Source organism: Zootoca vivipara, chromosome 9, assembly GCF_965207765.1.
Source record: "Zootoca vivipara chromosome 9, rZooViv2.hap1.1, whole genome shotgun sequence".
In the NCBI taxonomy this organism is placed as follows: Eukaryota; Metazoa; Chordata; class Lepidosauria; order Squamata; family Lacertidae; genus Zootoca; species Zootoca vivipara.
The window spans coordinates 70,152,244-70,173,109 of record NC_142592.1 but is presented as its reverse complement, the minus strand read 5'-3'; the positions used below and the strand labels follow the sequence as shown (position 1 = coordinate 70,173,109).

Genomic DNA, 20,866 nt, shown 5'->3' with positions numbered 1-20,866 from the left:
TCCAGAGTCTGCCCCGCGAAGAAGGAAAAGGGCGACACGCGTTGAAATATCCTAGCGTGCGGGTGATCCCTCCGGGGTGTCTCAGCTTTGCCCGGCAAAACCCATTGCCGCAGCCCACCCCCTCGCTGCTGCGGGGGGGGGGGGTGTTGTTGCGACGGAAAAGCACTCTGCACGCACTCAGAGACACCGGCGTTTTTCCTCAGGGCGAGGCCCGTCACAGCGCCCCGCCCCGCGCGTCCAGAGCGCAGCTTTGCGCCGCGCCGTCGGGGAGGTCAGGATTCGGTCTCCGCCTCCCCCCCCGCCCCTGCAAAAAAAAGAGGCAAGGCTCCAGAGCCCCCACCCCTGCCTCCGACCCCCCCGCAAGTCGGACGGTAGGCGCTGGTACCTGCTCGGGAACAGGGAGGGGAGGCGAGGCGGGGCGGGGGTCCCCGTCGGGCGACGGCTCCGCTGCAGCCCTTCCCCGGGAGACGGGACGGGACGGCTGGCCGGCCGGCTGGTTCTCTGGCGGGACTCCCTGCGCACCCGTAACCTGACACCGGCGCGGCTGTGACTGCCCTCCTGGGAAGGAGGGAGCGCGCGGCGCCCCCACCTCTCCAAGGCTCTGCAGAAGCAGTGCCAGCCCCCTTCCTTGCCCCCCCTCCCTCGCCCCCGCGCCCCGCCCCTAGGCATGAAGACCCCCCCCCCGCTTGTATGTTCCGCAGGTTATTGGCTGGGCTGGGCGGGTGAATTCTACTTTTCTGACATTTGTCTCCAACCTTTCCTCCGAGGAGCTCCAGGTGTCGTACGCGGGTCTCCCCGTTTTATCCTCGCAGCAACACCGCGAGGCAGAGAATGTGCGTGAGAGTGACTGGCCCAAAGTCACCCCCTGTCGAACTTGGTGACTCTGACCACTAGGCCACCCCTGTGTTGATGGGAGTCGGGCTCCAAGAGGGCCACAGGGTAGCCCTTCCTTAAAGGTAAAGGTAAAGGGACCCCTGATCATTAGGTCCAGTCGTGACCGACTCTGGGGTTGCGCGCTCATCTCGCATTATTGGCCGAGGGAGCCGGCGTATAGCTTCCAGGTCATGTGGCCAGCATGACAAAGCCGCTTCTGGCAAACCAGAGCAGCACATGGAAACGCCATTTACCTTCCCGCTGTAGCGGTTCCTATTTATCTACTTGTATTTTGACGTGCTTTCGAACTGCTAGGTTGGCAGGAGCTGGGACCAAGCAACGGGAGCTCACCCCGTCACAGGGATTCGAACCGCCGACCTTCTGATCAGCAAGCCCTAGGCTCCTGAGAGTGCACCTCGGGGAGCATGTCCAACAAAACTGACTGAAAAAGCATTTGCTGTGCACATCGATTGCATTTTCACGTGGCTGCAATATATAGATTAGAGGGGCACACAAGTCTGTTACTTTCTTTGGTCGGACAGGGAGGCAAAATAGAGTGGGACTAGGACTCCTCTTGATCGGCACACTAGACTTCTGTTAATGCAGCCCAGAAGAGCCTTTTTTGCTGCTGTGTCACACCTGGACTCACGGTCAGCTTGTGGGCTACCAAGACCCCGAGATCCTTTTCACAGGTACTACTGGCGAGTTCCGTAGTTTGACTCTGCACTGTGTGAAAAAGTCTTTTATCTGTCCCGAATCTTCATTGAAAACCCACAAGTTCTCCTCTTATGAGACAGAAAACTTACCTCTATCCGCTTTCTCCAGGCCATGGAGAATTTGATCAACTTCTGCCTCTTACTCGCCTTTTCGAAAAAGTCCCAAACCCTGCAATCTTTCATCACAGGGGAGTCACTCCACAAACACCCTCCTCGGTCATTTCAGTTACCCTTCTCCACCCCTACGGTATCCCGCTGTAACTGTGCGATGCCTTGCACATTCCCACCTGTGCAAAGTGCAAAGGGAGCCCTCTCCAGGAACATGCAGGGGTAAAGCCCTAAACGGCCTCGGTCCAGTATACCTGAAGGAGCGTATCCACCCCCATCGTTTTGCCCGGACACTGAGGTCCAGCGCCGAGGGCCTTCTAGCGGTTCCCTCGTTGCGAGAAGCCAAGTTGCAGGGAACTAGGCGGAGGGCCTTCTCGGTAGTGGCGCCCACCCTGTGGAACGCCCTCCCATCAAATGTCAAAGAGAAAAACAACTACCAGACTTTTAGAAGACATCTGAAGGCAGCCCTGTTTAGGGAGGCTTTAAATGTTTAATCCATTATTGTATTGTATTTTTCTGTTGGAAGCCACCCAGGGTGTCTGGGGAAACCCAGCCAGATGGGCGGGGTATAAATAATAAATTATTATTATTATTATTATTATTAACCCCTCCAGCATCCCTCAACAGCGCCCAGGCGGCCAGCTTGCTTGTGGCTGCGCCTCCCTCCTTGCAAGCCCGGCTTAGCACCGTTACGCTGGCCCCGAAGGGTTGGCTTTTACCTGCGACCTTCTCCCTGCGTGGCTGACCTTCCTTCCTCCAGGAGGAGCAGCTCAGCTGGGCCCAGGTAGCTGCTCTTGCAGCAGGCTGGAAGCAGCAACCTGCAGCCTGGGACAGCCCCTTGCAGCCGGAAGGGCATTTGGAGGAGACTCCTGGCTCCCTGTGCGCCAGGCTGGGCCATTCCCCCCCGCCCCAGGAGTCACCAGGCTGCATGGATAGAGGAAGCAGGAGGGGCCAGCCCTGCTGCTTTTACTAAGCAAAAAGGGGTGTGTGAACAACAGGCATTGTTCCAGCCCCACCAACTGGACTCGCTCTGCAAGGTCTGTGCAAACCCCACTTGGCCTTCAGAGAAGAGTGTCTTCCCAAGGTCCTGGATAAATGTAAGAACGTAAGCAGAGTGCTGCTGGATCAGGCCAAGGGCCCATCTAGTCCAGCATCCCGTTCTCACAGCGGCCAACCTATTATGCCTACTATGGGAAACCCACAAGCAGGAGATGAGGACAAGAGCAACTCTCCTCTCCTGTGGTTTCCAGCACAGTGGCACCTTGGTTCTCAAACGCCTTGGTACTCAAACAACTTGGAACCCAAACGCTGCAAACCCAGAAGAAAGTGTTCCGGTTTGCAAACTTTTTTTGGAAGTCAAACATGCTCTGTTTTGAGTTCCACACTTTCATTTTGAGTGCTACGCTAAGGTCTCTGTTTTGGCTCTTTATTTTGCGTTATTGTTTTTGCGGCTCTTTTGTGTGTGTTTGTGTGACTGTGTGGAACCCAGTTCAGCCACTGATTGATTGTGTGCCTGCGGTACATTGTTTGTTGCTTTCGTTTTATGGATCAATGGTCTTGTTAGATAGTAAAATTCATAGTTACAGGTAGGTAGCCGTGTTGGTCTGGGTCGAAGCAAAATAAAAAAATTCCTTCAGTAGCACCTTAAAGACCAACTAAGTTTATATTTTGGTATGAGCTTTCGTGTGCATGCACACTTCTTCAGATACACTAGAAACAGAAGTGTCAGACCCTATATATATACAGAGGGTGGTGGGGGTGGGTGGGAATGGGAAGCTCTCTATATTTGACAAACAGGCCAAACCCTACGCCAAAGGATAAATGGACATAAATCTGACATCAGGAACCATAAGACTGAAAAACCAGTAGGAGAACACTTCAATCTCCCAGGACATTCTATACAAGATCTCAAAGCAGCTGTTTTATTACAGAGAAATTTCAGGAACAGACTGGAAAGAGAAGTTGCTGAATTGGAAATCATTACCAAGCTTAAAACCATGGAGCCACCTGGAATGAATAGAGACATCGGATTCTTATCTCATTATGCATGATCAAGCTTTCTTTAGCACCTCAGCCCAGGACTAATTGCAGCCATCAGCAGCCATTAACATCCATCTACAGGTTTACCACTCCCATCAGCCCATCACCCATTCCCACCCACGCCCACCACCCTCTGTATATATATAGGGTCTGACACTTCTGTTTCTAGTGTATCTGAAGAAGTGTGCATGCACACGAAAGCTCATACCAAAATATAAACTTAGTTGGTCTTTAAGGTGCTACTGAAGGAATTTTTTTATTTCAGTAAAATTCATGTTAAACATCTGTTTTAGGGGTGGTTTTCCAAAGTGTGGAATGGGTTAATCCATTTTGCATTACTTTCTATGGGAAAGTGCGCCTTGGTTTTGGAACGCTTTGGTTTTGCAACAGACTTCCAGAATGGATTAAGTTTGAGAACCAAGGGACCAATGTAACCGGGAATTGGAAGAATTTCTGTCTCTAGCTGTGGAGGCAGAGCAGAGCCATTGTGGCTAGTAAACCATTGACAGCCCTCTCTTCCTCCTCGCATGAATTTCTCCAACCCTTTAAAGCCATCTAGATCAGGCATCCCCAAACTTTGGCCCTCCAGATGTTTTGGACTACAATTCCCATCTGCCCTGACCACTGGTCCTGTTAGCTAGGGATCATGGGAGTTGTAGGCTAAAACATCTGGAGGGCCGCAGTTTGGGGATGCCTGATCTAGATTGTTGGCCACCACTGCTTCCTGTGGGAGGGAGTTCCACAGTTCCAGTCCAGGTGCAGTTTGCCTTGGACTGAAGGGCAAGGGAGACTGTCTTGTCTTTAGAGAATGTGGATTTATTTACACATGCATACAACCAGTTGCTGGAAACAACAAGAGGATGCCAAGATGTAGCTTTGGTTTCAGCACAGCAGAGATAGGGATGCCTCTCCCCACAGCCATTTTTTTTTCTCCTGAAGAGGAGCTGGCTTCCAGCCAGGTGATATGGGGAAAGGCCCACCCCCTGTCTCCATGGCAACAATGCAGGTGAAGGTGTTTAGCTGGCCCAGCTGGAGCCATTTAGCCCCACGAGGAAACTGCTTTGACCCCTTAGGCAGGTTCTCCTAAAAACTTCACAGATATAGAATCACGGGCCTGGAAGGGACCCCCAGATATCATCCGGACCTTCCCCACCCACCCCCCACCTGGCCCTGTAACACTGAAGGTAAAGGACCCCTGGACGGTTAAGTCCAGTCAAAGACGCCTATGGGGTTGTGGTGCTCATCTCGCTTTCAGGCCGAGGGAGCCGGCATTTGTCCACAGACAACTTTCTGGGTCGTGGTCAGGAGGACTAAACTGCTTCTGGCACCATTATGGGACACCGTGACGGAAGCCAAAGCGCATGGAAATGCTGTTTACCTTCCTGCCACAGCGGTACCTATTTATCTACTTGCAGTGGCGTGCTTTTGAACTGCTAGTCGGCACGAGCTGGAACAGAGCAACGGGAGCTCACTGCGTTGTGCGGATTCGAACCTGTAACACTTCGGAACTAGCGTCTGAGAACGGGTCCTCCCTTTGCTTTGAGGGTGGGAGAGGAAGTGCCGCAGAAATTTTACAGGTGCGGAAATTAAAAGTTGAAATGTGTTTGAGGAGGGCCGAGCGAGGGAAGGTTGGAAAGGGAAGGATGTGCTTGCAAAAGAACCGTGAGGGGAGAATTGAAACAGCGTGTGTGCGGCGACTATTGTTATAAATATTGAGAACAAACAGAAAGAGAAGTGGGTATGTCTCATGATTAATAAGCTGGTAGAAGAAATAATTGCTGTATATGGACTTAACTGCCCCTTTGCTTGAAAGTGTATAGAATTCATAGACTCGTAAGGTTGGAAGGGACCTCGAGGGTCATCTAGTCCAACCCCCTGCAATGCAGGAATCTCTTTGCTCAACATGGGGCTCGAACCCATGACCCTGAGATTAAGTCTTATGCTCTGCCAACTGAGCTCCCACCCCACCCTTTGGAGTGCCGCGCCTTAGTTACCGTATTTTTCCATGAATTAGACGAGGTCCCCCCCCCCTCAAAACGAACATTGGGGGAAGCATCTTATACATGATCAGTGCATTTTTGTGACGTGGGATGGGCAGCTTCCATGTGGGTGTGATTGTCAGCGGTGTTATTTGTGGGTGTGATAAGGCCTGTTGTGTATTTCCTGTTGCTGCGGCTTCTTGCATTGAGGGAACAGCTAATAGGTGGGCTTAGCAGCGTGTGCGCGGCAGCGCAGATCAGACGTGCGGATTTTCGGCAATCTTCAAAAAAAGAGCTGCAGAACTCTGGGCAATCTCTCCCCCCCCATTTTCTTCTAATCCCCCCATTTTCTTCTAATCCCCCCCTAAAAATTGGGGTCGTCTTATACATGGGGGCATGTTCTACATGGAAAAATATGGTAGAAGGATACTGACAAGATGGAACGTGTCCAGAAGAGGGCAACCAAAATGGTCAAAGGCCTGGAAACGATGCCTTATGAGGAACGGCTTAGGGAGCTGGGTATGTTTAGCCTGGAGAAGAGAAGGGTAAGGGGTGATATGATAGCCATGTTCAAATATATGAAAGGATGTCATATGGAGGAGGGAGAAAGGTTGTTTTCTGCTGCTCCAGAGAAGCGGACACGGAGCAATATTCAAGCTACAAGAAAGAAGATTCCACCTAAACATTAGGAAGAACTTCCTGACAGTAAGAGCTGTTCGGCAGTGGAATTTGCTACCAAGGAGTGTGGTGGAGTCTCCTTCTTTGGAGGTCTTTAAGCAGAGGCTTGACAGGCATATGTCAAGAATGCTTTGATGGTGTTTCCTGCTTGGCAGGGGGTTGGACTGGATGGCCCTTGGGGTCTCTTCCAACTCTACGATTCTATGATTCTATGGTACTTGCTGGTGGAGATTGTGTCACACCGGCAACACTGAAATAAATCTCTTGTTTGTCTCGTTCTCTGTGCAGGCAGGCCTCGGCGGAAGGGATTGAACAGGAGCAGAAAGCGAAACAGGTGGCGATGGCGTTGCAAGCAGTGCACTTGGAGGCGGACACCTTCCTGGTCTGCATGGTCCACACTCTGAGCTCTGAGCAAGAAGAGGTCATGGGTCTTTGCCTCGGTGAGGTTGGGGCCAGCCGAATTGCTCACATTCGCTCGGTGATCATTCTGCTCCGCTCAGATAAGAGGAAGGATCGTGTGGAGATTTCTCCAGAGCAGCTCTCGGCTGCTTCGATGGAAGCGGAGAGGTTGGCTAAGGTCACGGGAGAGCCCACGAGGGTTGTGGGCTGGTATCTCACCCATCCCCACATAACCGTTTGGCCATCGCACATCGATCTCTGCACGCAAGCCATGTATCAGATGTTGGACAGAGATTTTGTGGGGCTGATCTTCTCCTGTTTCAGCGACGACAAGAGCACAAAGACGGGCCAGGTTGTCTTCACCTGCTTCCAGTCCCTTCAAGCCCCAGAGAGCTCCTGCGAATCTGAAAGGGTTGAAATTCCTGTTCACCTGATTCCTCGCAGCACCGTGGGGAAAGCGTGTCTTGAGTCCATGATGGAGTTCCCCAGGATCTTGCGTCAAGAGGAGCAAGATGCCTTCAAAAAAATCCATAGCCTTTCTCATCTGGATCCTATCGCCAAGATCCACAACGGATCGGTGTTCACTAAGAAGCTGTGCAGCCAGATGTTGCTCATCGGTGGTCCTCTGATGCAGTGGCTGGAGGGTCGCTTGAAGAGAAACCAAGACAGGCTGCAGGAACTGCAACAGGAGAAAGAGAAACTTCTGGAGGAACTCGCTGCCCTGGAGAGAGAAGAACAATCTCATGGCCTGAGAAATGAAGCAACAGCCCCAGGATTGTAAGCTTGGCTTCATCCTGCTTTGCTGCTTCTCCATCCCTTAAGCTCACCACATGAAACATTTGTTTAGCAGAGTTGTTGTTTACTGCACACACACACAAACATGCACCTCATATACCATAGCTGCCAAGTCTCCCATTTTCCCCAGGAAATCCCCGTTTTTCCAGCTGTTCCTAGCTGAAAAAACGGATTTTTTTTGTTTCCCCCCGGTTTATTCTGGCGCGGGGGCCATTTTGGAACTGGGCGGAGCATGCTCAGAAGCGACTTTTGATGCTGCTCTGCCCAGTTCCAAAATGGCTGCAGTGCGACTTCTGGCGCGGCGGCCATTTTGGAACTGGGCAAAGCAGCATCAAAAGTCACTTCTGAACATGCTCCGCCCAGTTCCAAAATGGCGGCAGCGCTACTTCCGATCTGCTATTTCCGTCCCGGTCCCTTATTTTTCAGAGAGAATCTTGGCAGGTATGTCATATACATATGCTTTATATCCAGTTCCAAGTAGGACTCTCTCTGTTCCCAGAGAGGGTTCCTTGCTTCAAAGTTCTTGCTGCCCCAAAGTCTGCAGCAAGTTCTGGGCTCTTTCAAAATCCTGCAACTCAAAGCGTTCCGTTTTCTACTGCAGTTCCAGTCTGTCTCCTCCTGCTGCTCAGATCTCCCATGCTTTCCCGACACCGAACACAGCTGAGCAGGCAAATAATAGTTTATACCAGTAACAATTCAAAATCATACGTTTCAGCATCCATTCTTTTTGTCACTGGTTACAGATATCAAAATTAAATGGAGAAACAGCAGGCAGTGAAGAGAGATGACCTACGTGCAGCAGACTGTATTGTATAATGTAGGTACCTTCCTGCCATATGCTTCATTGTTTGTGAAATTAATAGTCATACCAAACCACAAATAAAATAAAATAATCCTGTATGACTGGCAAATGGTGTTTGGATTCTATGGGCTGCCCAGGCTGTGAACCCAAAGGGTATTGGGCACTGACCCCCAACATAACATTTCTCCAATAGAAGCAGGCCACTCCAGGCACGGGGGTTGGACTAGATGGGCTTTAAATCATAGAATCATAGAGTTGGAAGAGACCCCAAGGGCCATCCAGTCCAACCCCCTGCCAAGCAGGAAACACCATCAAAGCATTCTTGACATATGCCTGTCAAGCCTCTGCTTAAAGACCTCCAAAGAAGGAGACTCCACCACACTCCCTGGTAGCAAATTCCACTGCCGAACAGCTCTTACTGTCAGGAAGTTCTTCCTAATGTTTAGGTGGAATCTTCTTTCTTGTAGTTTGAATCCATTGCTCCGTGTCCGCTTCTCTGGAGCAGCAGAAAACAACCTTTCTCCCTCCTCCATATGACATCCTTTCATATATTTGAACATGGCTATCATATCACCCCTTAACCTTCTCTTCTTTAGGTGGCCTCCCTGTGCCCTGCAATTTTGTGATGATTTGTAGTAAGCTTAACCCTGCAGCTCCTTTGCATCAAAACGAGAAGTTCTGAAGGACCCTGGGCAGTTGAGAGTAGCTCCAGGTAGCTGTTTGGGCCTGGGGCAGGGGGGAGACACAGTCCGTGCCGTGCGTGCAGAAGCGGGAGTGGAGGAAGGAGCCAGACCACCCTTTTCGTTTGCAGCAGCAGCTGTTTTGCAAGCCGTGGTGCTATAAATAGAGGCTGGTATTTGGGTGAGAGGGCACTGGAGGGTGGGGGAGGGTGGTGCCTGCCCAGCAAGAAGGTTTGACCCATGAATGGCCCATCTCAGCTGATATATCGGACAGGTCAAGGTGCTATGAGCCGCCAACCAACTTTGACAGGTCACCAATAATCCGGTCCAAACCTCAGAGCTGCCGGACAGACGGGAAAAGACATGCAGGCAGACAAAAGGGAGGAGGGCAGACAGGGGGCTCAGAGTCCCTGGAGTTTCTCTGGCTCTGTTTCTTCTTCCCCAAGGGCTTCCGGGGGGAAGTGGAGCAGGAAGATGGCCTCGTAGGACAGAGGAAAGGGCGGCGGAGGCAGCAGGCGGCAGTCTGGGACCCCAAGCTCCACTTCCAAGAGGGCCTCCAAGTCAGGGGATGCCATATATAGGGTGCCGTCCAAAGCCAGGCCCTGCCCGGCCAGGCTACACTTGGGCAGGGTCCGGGCGGAGCCCCACTGGCGGGTGCTGGGGCAGAAGGAGGTGACCACGTTGTCTTGGGTGTTGCCCCCCACCACAAAGAGGGGCTCTGTGCCGCCCAGGAAGTAGAGCCCAGGCAGGTCGGCGTCTGCCCGGGTCAGAGTCGGAAGAAGCTCCTGCCACGTGTCTGCAAGGAGAAGACAAGGCGGGGATGTAACCACCCTCAGGCCTGACCCACAGGCCCAGATCCCCTGCCCTCGCACCCACTGCCAGCCCTTGTTGATATCCCCGTCCTTCCCTGCTCACTTAACTCACAATCGGCCATCTCCATCTTCCCCAATATGTACCCACTTGGCCATGTTGATCAGTGGAACCGCCACAAAATATCTGTTCTGCTTTCGTGAGAATTCCTGGCATGGCTGCACCTACACTTTGGAACTCCCTGCCTCTTGATGCCAGGCAGGCGCCTTCGCTGTACTATTTTCGGCACCTGCTGAAAACATTCCCGCTTAGACGAGCTTGTCCAGATGTTTTGAAACTCACAAGCTTTATCCTGTTTTTAGTCTACAGTTATTTCAACTTTTTGAAAATTTCAAATCCTTGTTCTTTTTTCTGACTTTTAATATTATTATCCGGGGCTTTTTTTTGGCCGGAACTTACTGGAACTCAGTTGTGGCACCTCTCAGATGGGCACCAAGAGAACAAGGTTCATGGCTGAGTTCTGGAACGTCTTTTTGTAGAAAAACAGCACTGTAGTTACCTTCTGGCAATGCGCTCTACGTGGGGCTACCTTTGAAGGTGACTCGGAAACTACAACTAATCCAGAATGCGGCAGCTAGACTGGTGACTGGGAGCGGCCGCCGAGACCACATAACACCGGTCTTGAAAGATCTGCATTGGCTCCCAGTACGTTTCCGAGCACAATTCAAAGTGTTGGTGCTGACCTTTAAAGCCCTAAATGGCCTCGGTCCAGTATACCTGAAGGAGCGTCTCCACCTCCATCATTCTGCCCGGACACTGAGGTCCAGCACCGAGGGCCTTCTGGCGGTTCCCTCGTTGCGAGATGCCAAGTTGCAGGGGGCAGAGGGCCTTCTTGGTGGTGGCGCCTACCCTGTGGAACGCCCTCCTAACAGATGTCAAAAAGGAAAACAACTACCAGACTTTTAGGAGACATCTGAAGGCAGCCCTGTTTAGGGAGGCTTTTTAAATGTTTAATAGATTATTGTGCTTTATTCTTCTGTTGGAAGCTGCCCAGAGTGGCTGGGGAGACCCGGCCAGATGGGAGGGGGTATAAATTATTATTATTATTATTATTATTATTATTATTATTATTATTATTATTATTATTATTATTTTGTAAACCGCTATGAGGGTTTTCTTTTTCTTTTTTAAAAGAGCAGTGTATAAACTTCCTGCAATGAATAAAAATAAGTACTCACGCCCCTATCTCTTTTCTCACACATAACACCACCTTGCCTTCCCCTTTCTGCGCACTGCCATAGCGCACGAGTGCCACCTTGGCAGCGCAACCATGGGTGTCCGGGCCCTGGCACTGAATTTTGTGTGTCCGGGCCCTGGCACTGAATTTTGCGTGTCCGGGCCCTGGCACTGAATTTTGTGGGTGCCCAGCTGATTGATGGGGAATTTCATGGGTGCTGGGGCACCCAGGGCCCCAGGGAGTTGGCACCTGTGCCATGGCGCATCGGCTGCTTCATTGCCCCCTCCTCACCAGCGGCCACATCGTAGCACAGCAGAAGTTTCTCCCCGGTGCGTTGTATGCTCCCCAGGGCGTAGATGCAGCCGCCGTGGGCCGTGCAGAGGGGCAGGTCGTGGGACAGGGAGACGGCGAAGGAGAAGTCGCCCATGGGCAGGGAGGAGACGAAGGCCCAGGAGTCCGCCCAAGGGTCGTAGCGCTCCACGGCCGTGTACAGGCGGGTGCTGCTGTCCGGGGCGAGGAGCGAGTCCAGGAACCAGCCCCCCACGGCATAGATGTGGTGGCCCACCACAGCGCTGCTGAAGTGGCGGCGGCGCTGCAAGAGGAACAGGAAAGAGCAGAGCATCAGGAAGGGAGAGGCACTACCGAAATAGAATAAGATGAAAATGATGTACCGGTGGTATCTAACTATGGTTAAATTAGCAGAAATGTATAGAACAAGATCTAAAAAGTGTTGGAGGTGTAAAGACCTGGACCAGGTGTGCAGCCTGGGAGTCATTTTGGACTCACAGCTGTCCATGGAGGTGCAGGTCAGTTCTGTGTCCAGGGCAGAGCTGTCTACCAGCTCCATCTGGTACACAGGATGAGACCTTCCCTGCCCGCAAACTGTCTCCCCAGAGTGGTGCATGCCCTGGTTATCTCCCGCTTGAGCTACTGTAATGCGCTCTACGTGGGGCTACCTTTGAAGGTGACCTGGAAACTGCAACTAATCCAGAATGTGGCAGCCAGACTGGTGACTGGGAGTGGCCGCCGAGACCACATAACACCAGTCCTGAAAGACCTGCATTGGCTCCTAGTACATTTCTGAACCCAATTCAAAGTGTTGGTGTTGACCTTTCAAGCCCTAAATGGCCTCGGCCCAGTAGACCTGAAGGAGTGTCTCCACCCCCACCATCCAGGCTGGACCCTGAGGTCCAGCTCCGAGGGCCTTCTGGCGGTTCCCTCCCTGCTAGAAGTGAGGTTACAGGGAACCAGGCAGAGGGCCTTCTCAGTGGTGGCGCCCACCCTGTGGAATGCCCTCCCATCAGATATCAAGGAAATAAACAACTATCTGACTTTTAGAAGACATCTGAAAGCAGCCCTGTTTAGGGAAGTTTTTAAGGTTTGAAGTTTTATTCAGTTTTTAAGGTTCTGTTGTGAACTGCCCAGAGTGGCTGGGGAGACTCAGCCAGATGGGCGGGGTATAAATAATAAATATCTAATAAGTGTTGGAAATGTAAAGAAACAGAGGGCACCTTCTATCATATGTGGTGGGAATGTAGGAAGGTTAAAAAAAGGGGGAAATAATTTATAACAAAATGAAAAAAATGTTTAGAGTAACCTTTGATAAAAAAAACACCAGAAGCCTTTTTATTGGGTATTGTAGGAGCGGAGATCCCAAAAGACCAGGAAAAAATTGTTAATGTATGCTACGACGGCCACTTGAATGCTGTTAGCTCAAAGATGGAAGGAGTAAGCAAAAAAAAGATTTGCAAACCAACTTAATGGACTATGCAGAAATGGCAAAACTAACCGGGAAGCTCATAAATCACGATGAGAAGAAATTTTAAAAAGGATGGGAAATGTTTATTATGTATTTGCAAAAGTATTGTAAACAGGTTAATACATTGGCAGGGTTTTTAAAAAAACACTTGTAATTTTAGAAATAGTACAGGAAATCTGAGGTAATAATAATAATAATAATAATAATAATAATAATAATAATAATAATAATAATTTGGAGTAAAAAATACAGTTGAAAAGAAAATTTAAGGAACCAGGGGTGGGCGGGGGGAGGGAGATCACAGGGTTGGGAGAATCCCATTTTATGGATTTGACATTATTTTTGTGTACATTTTTCTTTGTTTGTGGTTGTTATTGTATTTGTTATTGTGTGGTTTTTTGTTGTTGAAAATTAAAGAAAAATATTATTTTTAATAAGGAAGGAGGAGGCAGCCAGAGGCATAGCAGGGGACCGGAAGTCTCTCTCTCTCTCTCTCTCTCTCTCTCTCTCTCTCTCTCTCTCTCTCTCTCTCTCTCTCTCTCTCTCTCTCCTGTGTGTGTGTACTTTACAGTGTGTACTGTATTTTTCCATGTATAAGACTAGGTTTTCCCCCTAAAAAATAATGTCCAGACTTTGGGGGTGTCTTATACATGGGAGTCATCTCTCCCCATTTTCTTAAATCGGAGCCCCCCACAATAGGGGGAGTCTTATACATGGGGGGGGGCGTGTTATAGATGGAAAAATTCTCTCTCCCACTCTCTCTCTCTCTCTCTCCCATTCTCTCTCTCTCTCCCTGAGACCCAGCCCTGGCCTTAGAGCAGGACCTGACCTTATTGGGGGCGGCGGTGGGTCTCCACGTGCCCGTCAAGGGGTTGTAGCAGAAGGCCGCCATACGGAAGGTGAAACTGCGGGGGCCCCGCTTCTCCCGGTAGCCCCCCATGACAAAGAGGTAGTTGAGGAGCTGTGCTGTGCTGAAGCTCCACTTCTCGGCCTGGAAGGGCAGGCGGGTGGCACAGCGCCAGTCCCCCTCCTCGGGGGGCAGAGGGCGGCGGTAGAGGCCCCGCAGAGACTCCAGGGGGACCCCGGGCGCCAGGCTGACATTCTCCTTGCGCAGGGCGCACAGCATGGGGTGGCCCTCGAAGCGGAGCTGCGCCAGCTCCTCCCGCAGTTGGGGGTCCAGCCGTCCAGTGACAGGGGCTGCCAGCTCCAACAGGTGGGCACTCAGGTAGCGGGACACCAGTGCCCTCAGCTCAGGGCATCCCACGGCCTCCGCGAAACTCAGGTACGACAGGCAGTTCTGAGGGCTCAGCAGCGGGCTCAGCGCCACCCAGCACCGGTCCAGAAACCCCGGGAGCATCAGGTAGCTGGCGGACTGCACCGCTGGCAAGAGGTCTTCCTCTCCTAGGCTGAAACGCCTGGAGAAGACCCACTCCAGGATGGCGCGGAAGGTCCCCGAGGGCACGTGGCTCAGATCCAGCTGCCTCTCTGACGCCTCCTGCATGCGGGATCTCGAGAGGGCCTCGAAATAGGCGCTCTCCGTCGCCAGCCGGGCCAGATCCACCTGCCAGGCAGAGAGAGAACATAATAAAATGATGTGAGTACTTGGAAGTGGCGAAAAGGACGGCTTCAGGAAGAAATCAATCAACAGGCAAAGTCAAAAAAAGAACGGGAATGTTTTAACAATGACTTAACAATACAAGGTTCCAACCATAAGACTTGGCTGTGTCTGGAATAATCTTGCAGATAGTAAAATATTTCTCTTCGTTCCAAGATGAGTAAAAAGAACACAATTAAACACAGGGCAAAAAATAGGAATACTCGGACTGAAACTGTAATGAGGTAGAAGGAAGTCAACAGTATAATAAATTGAAAAGGGATTCAACCCAAATTGAAGGTTAAAATGTACAAAAAAACACTAATATTGGTTTGAATTATATTAAGGATTACAGTACTTTACAACAGATAGGTATTTTTATTGTTTAAATTGTCATTTTGACACAGTTGCTTTTTCTCCTCTTTTCCTTTTTCCTTAGATATTGTATTGTATACATGACTATACAATATATATAATTTATACATTACTATATAAATCTTAGATTTGTAAATAATTTCACTATATAAGTCAAGATCTACACCAGTATAAGAATAATCATTGTAAGAATGATTCATCTTTCTCTTCTCTTTTATGTGTGCTTTTTTCTGTATATTTTTCTTAATACTAAAAAAAGAACATAAGAAAATCACGTTCAGTGGATACATCCCCGTTCAAAGTCATTATATTTGCATTATATTTATTGCATTTATACTCCATGTTTCTTCACGGAGCTCCAGGAAGCATGTGTGGTTTGCTTGCCCTGCTCTCCTGCCTGCTTCTCACAACAAGCCTGTGAGGTAGGCTAGGCTGAGAAGCAGTGACTGGCTCGAGGTCACACCAGGTGAGTTTCATGGCCAAATGTCAGAGGAATTTGAACCTTGGTCTCCTTAGTCCTAGTCAGGCACTCGAACCACTACACCGCACAGGCTTTTGGGGGCCATCACTGCCCTCTTGTGTGTCCTATGGGCTATGGCAGGTGAGGACTAGGCAGAAAGGTACGTTTTTTAACTGCCTTTGGCAGTGGGTTGCCAGACTTTATGGCTTGAAAGCCGGCCTTGATTCTATTCAAAGACCGGAGCTGCCTCCCCTTGCTGCTATTTCCTCTTGCTTGCATTTTTTTAAAAAAAATTATTTATAAAGATACTTGCATTCCGCTGTGTATACAAATATACGTCAAAGCCGTTTACAGCAATAAAGCATAGAACTGTACAGTAAATCCATACACAGGTGAAAATCGGGCATTAGTTAGCCACAAGGACATGTTCTTAATTGCCTGCATAGAGAAAAGGTTTCCAGCAGGAGTTTGAAAGTTGGCCCAAAAGGTGCCTGCTGAGTTTCCAGTGGCAGGGAGTTCCACAGGGCTGGGCCGATGGCACTCAAGATTCGGTTACCCACCAGTGGCAGGCTTAGGGCTTTCTGGTTTCAGCAGCACCTGTGCAAGACCAAAATGGGACACCCCCTTCTCTTGCCTTCCGTCCTAAGTTGTTGTGGTGCCCCTGCGCCACTCTCCCAGCTTGGTGCCCCCTGCGGTGGAACTGGCTGCTCTTCCCTAAACCTGTCTCTGTTCCCATGTGTAAGGGTGACTCCCTGCAGGAGCCAGCCCCCATCAGCCTAACGTCCACCTCGCCAAGCACAGGGAGCAGCAGTGGGTCTGAAGCAGCCGGGGGGGAGGGGAGAGACTCGGAGGGGGAGAGAGGCCAGCGTGCGGAACGATGGAAAAGCTCAGGGGAGGAAAGATGTAGGCAAGGGCTCAAGGATGCTGGAGAGCCCTTCCACCGCCTGGAGCAGGAGGAGGCTGAGAGGGCATCGCTCCTTCCGGCGCAAGAGTTAAGGAGAGCACTGCGACGCAGGTCAAGGGGGAGGCGTTTAGGGGCGCCCTGACTACTTTGCTGGCGTAGAAACAGACGTACGCCATTGCCGGATTCTGATTCGGACTGAGAGGTCATGTTCTAAGCTATGCCTGCACTGTAAATACTTTGCACAATAAAAGTCTTTAAAGACAAACTGGACTCAAGCAGAGTTACTCTAGAGTAGCCACGACGACCCTCTGACACCATGGTTGCCAAATGAGCCTCTCCAAATCGGGGAATGGTCTGCGACGCTCCTGCAGTGATTGAGCTGGGCTGTGAGGGTTCAGACAGTCTCTGAGATATTCTGGTCCTCAGTTGTCCAGGGCTTGGCAAATTAATACAAGCACCTCAAACTTGGCTGGGTAGCAGACGGGCAGCCAGTAGTGTTTGGTGTTGCATGGTCTCCACCAGATGCTCCAGCATTCTGTACCTGCTGGAGCTTCCGAACTAACCCCAAGGGCAGCCCCATATTGAGCACACTGCAGTAGTCCAGACTTGAGGTTATCCAAGTGTCTCCGAAATTTTTTACACATCACTCAGGAAGAGAGGCGAACTAATACCAGTTTACAGGAAGAAGCAAAGATCACCAGCATCGAAGCAATGATTCTTCAACATCAACTTTGTTGGGCTGGTCATGTTGTGCGGATGCCTGATGATCGTCTTCCAAAGCAGCTACTCTATTCCAAACTTAAAAATGGAAAGCGTAATGCTGGCGGTCAACAAAAGAGGTTTAAAGACTGTCTCAAGGCAAATCTTTAAAAATGTAGTCGAAACACTGACAACTGGGAAACACTGGCCTGCGAGCGCTCCAGTTGGAGAACAGCCTTTACCAAAGGTGTCATGGTCTTTGAAGAAACTCGATCTCAGGATGCAAGGGAGAAATGTGCTAAGAGGAAGGCACGCTTGGCAAACCCTCACCGGGATCAACTCCCATCCAGAAACCAATGTCCCCACTGTGTAAGGACGTGCGGATCCAAATTGGCCTCCACAGTCACTTACAGACCCATTGTTAAAACAGTGTTTATGGAAGACAATCTTACTTGGATACGAGTGATCGAAGAAGAAGAAGAAGAAGAAGAAGAAGAAGAAGAAGAAGAAGAAGAAGAAGAAGAAGAAGGAGGGCATGGAGTATAGTGGTCAGACTTGTCCAGGAACAGCAGTAGCTAAATTTGCATCTGACACCATGAGGAAAACCTCCATGCTGCTCCTATCAGCCTGGATAGCACACCATGGTTAGATAACCATGGTGAAGATAACACCAAGGTTGCAGATTTGAACCCCTTGGGGACAGCTGCCTATTCCTGCATTGCGGGCAGTTGATGATCCTTAGGGTCACTTTCAACTCTACAATTCTATTATTCTACGACTAGTCATGAAGTCCGTTAAATTAACGGGTGCTAGAACAGACCTGTTGCTCTAGCAACCTCGGGGACATGCACAGAGCTGACATTGCTCGCCCGCTGCTACTTGTAACGGCCGCTTAGAAGTAAGTCCACGCGAGAAGTAAACAGCCTCGCGAGTGCGCCTGCGTGGAGACAGAGTGCGCTCGCTCGCTCGCACGAGGCTATCTCACGTGTCCTCTGGATTCTCTCGCGAGAGCTGCTTCGAACGTCGAGAGGCTGAGCTCCCGTTCGCGCCGGCCAACGCGCTCCGTCTCTGCGCTGCAAGTCCCAATGGCTGTCCGTGGGGCACATGCGCAGTAGCGCAATCCCACGGACACAGGGACTGGACGCAGAGACACTTGCACTTTATTATATAGGATTCCCGCCACCCCTTAGCACAAGAGAGCCCCCCCCCCCCGCCAGGCCCTACCTGGAAGCTGTAGGGCTGTGTGTGGACCGTGAGCAGCTCGGCCTCACCATCTCCTCCCCGGTAGACCCTCAGCTCGGGGCAGCTCTCCCAGGGCTCGGGCAGGGTCCCCCAAGCACCATGCCTTTTCCAGGACCAGGGGATGAGGCCCCACAAAGCCCAGAGGGCACCGGCCAGGAAGTCGAACACCTGCTTGGCGAGGCGGGCCCAACCCAGCCAGGCGGAAGCAGCAAGAAGCCCCTGCAAAGGGGTTGAGCGCAGACCTCCATGGGGCATGGCCAGGGGATCATTTGCAGGTCAGAGCGCCCCATCAGCTGTCCCAAAGCACACACAGGCTGCGGCACAGAGTTTGGCTCGGGCGCCGGAGCTATTTTTAGCCTGTGTTTACCGGAGAGCAGTCATGTTGGTGCCCAGAGCCAGTCGCCAGGAGCGGAAGGGGCCACAGATGTCAGAAAGTTACTGGGGAAGACTTTCAGCGGGGGAGAGGAGAGATTGTGCAGAACACTAACATTGTGTTTTGTTATCCCCCAAATGGAAAACGAGTGAAGTCCCAAACAAAGAAGAATGGCAACTTAAACTGATGGAATATGTGCGGCTTGCGGATCTAACTTCTAGAATAAGAGAACAAGAAGAACATTCTTGTAACAAACTTAGTTGGTCCCTAGGGTGATACTGGACAATTGTTTTTATTTATTTCAAGAAGAATATTCAAATAAAGAAGACTGGAAAACGTTTATTGACTGTATGGGGGGAAATTGTGTACATTTGAAAACGTGGGCAGCATTAAGATAAATTCAACAGTGTAAATAAGTTTTGATAGAAGTAATATAAAGGAATAATGAATGGTTTAGTTCAGGGGTGGCCACCTCCCAAGAGACTCTGATCTACTCACAGAGTTAAAAACTGGGCGTGATCTACACCCTTTTGGGGGGTTCAGGTCAAAGCTGTTGAGTTTTTTTAAGGAAGGGAAGCCCTGTTTTGGGGGGTTTAGGTCAAACTTGTCGAGCTTCTTTTAGGAGGGAGGGAGGCCCATTTTTGTTTAGGGCTTCAGGTCACAGTTCAGCTTTTTTTAGGGAGGAGGAAAATTTTGGATGAGCTTTTTTTAGGGGTGCCAGTGATCTAGCAGTGATCTACCACAGACATCCAGTGATCTACTGGTAGATCACAACCTACCTGTTGGACGTGCCTGGTTTAGTTTATATAAAATATGCAGTGATTTATGCTATGCAAAATGAACCACGGAAAGAGAAGAAGGGAAGTCACTGGTATTTTAAGGTTGTTTAAATGAATCTATTCTAACTTGTAAAACAGAAAACTTAGTAAAGATCTGGAGCCGATGAAGCTGAATGCTGGAACAGTCAGGGCAGATAAAAGAAAGGACTTGTTCACACAGCGCAGAGGCAGGGGTGGCTGCCAAACTGGATGGCTTTCAAAGAGGACTGGACAAATTCATGGAGGGCTATTGTTGCCCACTAGTCACAATGCCCCCACAGTTGGGAGGAGCAATTCTTCTGGGCACCAGTTGCTGGAAGCTGCAGGAGGCAAGAAGGCTCTTGTGCGCTCGGGTCTTGTTTACAGGCATCCCATAATAGGCATCTGGATTCTGGACTAGGTGGACCATTGTCCGGATCCAGCAGGGCTCCTCTTCTGACATCCAGCACATTCCCTATGGTGCTGGGAATGTGCAGCACATTTGCTACAGCCCCAGCAATAATTGGGATTAGAACATCTTCATCAATGACTTGGGTGATGGGCTTGAGGGCATCCTGACCAAATATGCAGATGACACCAAATTGGGATGGGTGGCTAATACCCCAGAGGACAGGATCACACTTCAAAATGACCTTAACAGATTAGACAACTGGGCCAAAGCAAACAAGATGAATTTTAACAGGGAGAAATGTAAAGTACTAGACTTGGGGGGGGGGGAGAAAGACACAAATACAGGATGGGTGACATGAGTCAACAGTGTGATGCAGCAGCTAAAAAAACTATTCCAATTCTGGGTTGCATCAATAGGAGTATAGCATCTAGATCAAGGGAAGTAATAGTACCACTGTATTCTGCTCTGGTCAGACCTCACCTGGAGTACTGTGTCCAGTTCTGGGCACCACAGTTCAAGAAGGATATTGACAAGCTGGAACGTGTCCAGAAGAGGGCAACCAAAATGGTCAAAGGCCTTGAAACAATGCCTTATGAGGAATGGCTTAGGGAGCTGGGTATGTTTAGCCTGGAGAAGAGAAGGTTAAGGGGTGATATGATAGCCATGTTCAAATATATAAAAGTATGTCATATAGAGGAGGGTGAAAGGTTGTTTTCTGCTGCTCCAGAGAAGCGGACACGGAGCAATGGATTCAAACTTCAAGAAAGAAGATTCCACCTAAACATTAGGAAGAACTTCCTGACAGTAAGAGCTGTTCGGCAGTGGAATTTGCTACCAAGGAGTGTGGTGGAGTCTCCTTCTTTGGAGGTCTTTAAGCAGAGGCTTGACAGCCATATGTCAAGAATGCTTTGATGGTGTTTCCTGCTTGGCAGGGGGTTGGACTGGATGGCCCTTGTGGTCTCTTCCAACTCTAAGATTCTATAATTCTATGATTCTAACATAAGGAGAGCCTCCTGGATCAGGCCAGAAGGGGCCCAATTCGTCCAGCATCCTGCTCTTCTCTCAGTGGCCAGACTGGTGCCAATTACAGGAATCCAGCAAGCAGGATTCGACCACAAGAGCCCTCTCCCCTCC

The 20,866-nt window shown here is 50.2% G+C and overlaps 3 protein-coding genes across 11 annotated transcripts in view; 1 reads left to right on the top strand and 2 right to left on the bottom strand.

The window, feature by feature from the left end:
• CPT1B (carnitine palmitoyltransferase 1B) overlaps positions 1–2,630 on the bottom strand; it is a 38,805-nt gene extending 36,175 nt beyond the window's left edge. For 2 of the 7 annotated variants that reach the window (XM_088676563.1, XM_088676561.1), the window contains exon 1: positions 2,417–2,603. Coding sequence is in view for 1 of the 7 variants with exons in the window: in XM_060279312.2 (XP_060135295.2) it covers positions 2,417–2,627 (211 nt within the window). In the remaining 6 variants the exon portion in view is untranslated. Of the gene's footprint in view, positions 1–385; positions 619–2,416 lie in introns of those variants that run through there. The other 5 variants (XM_060279312.2, XM_060279309.2, XM_088676566.1 and 2 more) reach the window with 5 other exon arrangements.
• On the top strand, positions 269–7,721 carry LOC118090865 (lys-63-specific deubiquitinase BRCC36-like). Of its 3 annotated transcripts, none has more exons than XM_088676571.1 (2): positions 269–371; positions 6,683–7,721. In XM_088676571.1, exon 2 carries the CDS (start codon positions 6,735–6,737, stop codon positions 7,572–7,574), a length of 840 nt encoding a protein of 279 aa, XP_088532697.1. In that variant the 5' UTR covers positions 269–371; positions 6,683–6,734; the 3' UTR covers positions 7,575–7,721. The 3 variants fall into 3 exon arrangements, with proteins under 3 accessions (XP_088532697.1, XP_088532694.1, XP_088532695.1); XM_088676568.1 differs by lacking the exon at positions 269–371 and adding an exon at positions 1,347–1,565; XM_088676569.1 differs by lacking the exon at positions 269–371 and adding an exon at positions 2,657–2,794.
• Positions 7,722–8,258: 537 nt separating this feature from the next.
• LOC118079463 (kelch repeat and BTB domain-containing protein 13-like) lies at positions 8,259–18,527 on the bottom strand. The gene is made up of 4 exons (XM_088676574.1): positions 18,133–18,527; positions 13,706–14,437; positions 11,409–11,709; positions 8,259–9,866 (listed from the first exon to the last, which is right to left on the bottom strand). The coding sequence occupies exons 1-4, from the start codon at positions 18,403–18,405 to the stop codon at positions 9,472–9,474; spliced, it is 1,701 nt and encodes a 566-aa protein (XP_088532700.1). The 5' UTR covers positions 18,406–18,527; the 3' UTR covers positions 8,259–9,471.
• Positions 18,528–20,866: the final 2,339 nt, after the last annotated feature.

Coding starts and splice junctions, on each gene's coding strand:
- LOC118079463 (XM_088676574.1), bottom strand. CDS start 18,405: ATGCCCCATGGAGGTCTGCGCTCAACCCCTTTGCAGGGGCTTCTTGCT. Junction 14,438..18,132: donor CACAGCCCTACAGCTTCCAG/GTAGGGCCTGGC, acceptor TCTGCCTGGCAG/GTGGATCTGGCCCGGCTGGC. Junction 11,710..13,705: donor CCACCGCCGCCCCCAATAAG/GTCAGGTCCTGC, acceptor TTCCTCTTGCAG/CGCCGCCGCCACTTCAGCAG.
- LOC118090865 (XM_088676568.1), top strand. CDS start 1,474: ATGCAGCCCAGAAGAGCCTTTTTTGCTGCTGTGTCACACCTGGACTCA. Junction 1,566..6,682: donor CCCCGAGATCCTTTTCACAG/GTACTACTGGCG, acceptor TTCTCTGTGCAG/GCAGGCCTCGGCGGAAGGGA.